The sequence below is a fragment of the Mus musculus genome, chromosome 17 (assembly GCF_000001635.26).
Source record: "Mus musculus strain C57BL/6J chromosome 17, GRCm38.p6 C57BL/6J".
Classification (NCBI taxonomy): Eukaryota; Metazoa; Chordata; class Mammalia; order Rodentia; family Muridae; genus Mus; species Mus musculus.
In genome coordinates, this window is record NC_000083.6 from 79,089,488 (window position 1) to 79,093,199 (window position 3,712).

General features: G+C 36.9%; 1 protein-coding gene across 2 annotated transcripts in view; it reads left to right on the forward strand.

The window, feature by feature from the left end:
* Positions 1 to 891, forward strand: part of Qpct (glutaminyl-peptide cyclotransferase (glutaminyl cyclase)) — a 38,473-nt gene extending 37,582 nt beyond the window's left edge. For both annotated transcript variants that reach the window (NM_027455.3, NM_001316729.1), the window contains one exon: positions 136 to 891. In NM_027455.3, the coding sequence (NP_081731.1) occupies positions 136 to 281 (146 nt within the window). In that variant the 3' untranslated portion in view covers positions 282 to 891. The remainder of the gene's footprint in view (positions 1 to 135) is intronic.
* The last annotated feature ends 2,821 nt before the right edge of the window (positions 892 to 3,712 follow it).

Here is a 3,712-nt window from a genome sequence, read left to right on the forward strand (position 1 = left end):
TTGGAGATGTGCTTGTGAAACCAGGAGTTATCGACTGGCTTAAAGGATATGGATCTTTCTTTGCCTGCAAATGTAACTTTCTAGTTCACCCCCCTGGGAATTCTTACTCATTCACGAGTTGCTTCTCTCCCACAGGTGTCCCAGTTCTTCACCTGATAGCTTCTCCTTTCCCTGAAGTCTGGCACACCATGGATGACAATGAAGAAAATCTACATGCGTCAACCATTGACAATCTCAACAAAATCATTCAAGTCTTTGTGTTGGAATATCTTCACTTGTAATGTTTGGATTTAGTTTCTGGTAATTGCTTCTACAGCAACTTCAAGACACCATTTATACAATCTGCTTCCAGATAAATGTGTGTAGACTTCTGTCCTATAGATTCATTCTGTAGGTGTTTTTGAATATGTGATCAGCGAACTGTAGAATTCTATGATGCCTTCACTAATTTTCCTCTAGAGATGAGAAAGAAACATGTAAAGAAATAAAATAATAATAATTTTTAAAATTCTTTTGGATTAAAACTTTAACATAAAGTTAGATTTATTTACCAATACCATAGATTTGTAAACAATACTTAGATACAATGATGCTGTATGGTATAGTGGTAGTTTTATATGTGATATTATATAGTGTGTTATATAATATGTAATAAAACACAGGCATATACTTTGACAGCCTTTAAGTTTCTTTAAAAAAAGCTTTGGAAATTAAAGTCTGAATTAAATTGCATATTGTGAATTTATTTTCATGTCCATAAATGAGAAAGTGTCTGTTTTAATGCATGGTCCAGTTTTCTAGATTTTTATACCTATAATTTTTTTTTGTAAAGATGATAGAGTTGGTGACAAAACCTTCAGAAAAGGATACAAAATATAATCCCATTGCATTAACAGAATAACTATTGCCTCTTTGTTTAGTCTCTCCCAATATTTCACTTATTTCTTATATAGGGAGAATCAAACTATATCTCTAATTGGGGGTTCCCTTTCTAATCTAATTATAAGATGTGTATCTGCTGTTTGCATCTTGGGTTGAGATAAAAAGAGAAAAAGAGCACGGAGTATAGCCTCAAGAGTTAACAGTAAGGAATCATAACAGTAGCACTTAAACTGTGACACTTTTTTTGCAAGTAGTTTTTCTGGTGTTTGGATTTGGGAGATAATAGCAATTTTTTTTTGAGATACATAGGCATCCTGGATTATCTTCAAAGGTAGAAAACAATTTTCTATAAATAACAATCTCAATCAAATGGACACTTAGGGAAATAAATCATTTCATATAAATGAAGTTAGTTGGGGGCCACTGTTCCCTATGTTCAGGGCAGAAATGGAGTGAATAGTTATTCTTCTAAGGGTAGGTAGAGAGTGACATGAACTAAGTTCGGAAATATTTTGGTTTTAAGTTTAATAACAGTGGAAGTAATGGAAAGTACTTTACTTGCTAAAATATAAGTTCTAGGTAGGAAGAGGAAGTATATAATTTTAGTTACATGATTACATAATGATGCACAATGATATAATCACTATAATATATAAAACATTCTAATTTCATATTTCACACCATCAAACTTTTCTAGAATTCCTTTTACAATGCTGTTTCAAAGGTTATAAGTGATGTTGTGTTGTGCCTCTGTAACATAACTTTAAATTTGTTTATTATTTTTTTACTTTACGTATTTTATTTGATCTGTACAACTGTTTGCCTGCCACATGTACGTGTGCACCATGTCTGTGCCTGGTGCTCTGGGAGGTCAGAAGAAGGCATCCTATTCTCTGGAACTGTTACAGATGTTGGTGAGCTACCATGCTGGTGCTGGGAACCAAACCTGGATCCTTGGCCAGAACAAGTATTCTTAACCACTGGGCAATCCAGCCCCACTTAACCTTCTTGTTGTTGTTGTTGAGACATAGTTTCATTTGGCCTTGAACTCACTGTGTAGGTGAGACCTTGGACTTTTGGCTATCCTATTTCCACCTGATATTACAGGCGGAGGTTATAGACACACTCCCTTGCAGGTAATTACTAAGGCGCTGGGGATGGAACATCAAGGCTTCTGGTACGTTAGGCAAGTACTCTGTCAGCTGAGCTACCTCCCTATCGGGAACAAATATTTACTGAGTGATGATTCTGTGCGACAGAAAATGCTAGATGTACTTCACATGTGTTCACCAACGCAATCCTCATGTCACCTCAAGAGATAGGTGGTATCATTACCGTTATTTTATGGTGCATAGAATAGTTAAGTATATTCTTCAAAATCATGGAACCAGTATATGGCCACAGTGGAATATGAACCCAGACGTTTAGAATCTGACCTTAAAGCTCACACACATTCTGTGGTCTAGAACTTTCCACAATATTGTTCATGTTAGATAAAGTGACAGCTGCATGTTGAACATTTCACAGGGCATTCTCTCAGCCTGGGTCACATTTCCCAAACCCTTTGTGGCTAAGACTCACTTCACAGTGTTAGCCATCAAAGGCATGTCATCTCTGCAGATTTATTTCCCTGCCACACCTAAGGCTATTTTTGCATCAGCCTGAGCACAAACTGATATCAACTCTAGTGGCTCCAGGACTGGGAAATCTAAGCCACAAAGCAGGATTAAAGGAAGCAGAGTTTTCCAGATTAATTTTTTAAAAAAGAAATATGACAGAAAAATAGTTAAAAGGAGTTTGTGGAAGATAACATTTTTTTTTAACATCAGAAAATAAATCGTTGCGTTGATGGTTCGTGGTTTAAGCAATAACAGGCAGCAGGAAAATAAGTCTCACCAGGAATCTGAATGATAGCTGGCATTGCTGTGTGCAGAATTATAAACTGAAGTGATTAAGCTCCTTTTAAGGCAGAGTGAAATTAATAGGAGATCTACTATAATCTGTTGAGTTGGCATTCATGGAATTATTTTAGAGGGGGTTGGAGGATATGTTGAAATGGGATACGGGAGAGCAAACACTTAAGCAGCTTAACGCAGCGAAGGCTTGCTTCCTTGCTTTGAACTGTTTTACTTCACCAAGAGTCTATGTGAATCTAAGAGGAGCAATCATGAGGTCATAAAGAGAGACACTTGGGGCAGGGATATGTTTTGTGTCATCCATGCCAGTCAGAAACGTTACTTTTTGAGAAACACAGCTGTCACGGAAGTGCTACATACACACTATCCTGGGTTTGGAATTTTAAAATGTGCATTTCGGAACATTTTACAACCCTTAGCGGAACAATTTGTATGTTTTGCCTACGAGTGTTATATATATGGCTATTTTTCTGCTTCAAGAGAAGTGAGTTCAAAGGAAAATATCCATAAAAGTGTATTCATAACTTTGGTATCTAAAAAAAAAAAAACCACGAGCCTGTTATTGTAGCTTGAGGGCTGTTGCTGGTGGAGAAAAGACAGATCCTTACAGTGGAGAAATGTTTTAGACAGAAACCAGTTGCCAGAAGAACAAAGCAGACCATGTTTGCAGCCTGGGCTCCAGCTCCTTAAACAGTGTATTTTGTGAAGCTTCTTTCAGGCATCAAAGAAACGCATTGATCACGGTGCTCCAGCAGAAATCATGTGAAAAGCTGATCATTTGCCCCACCAAACCAACTGGAAATTCATTTACTTAAAGGGGCTATGGACAGGGTTCTTGATTCTTTCATCCTTTAATATGAGAATTGGTTATATTCTGCTCTGATGAAGAGAACATCTGAGTCCCTTTGGACGAT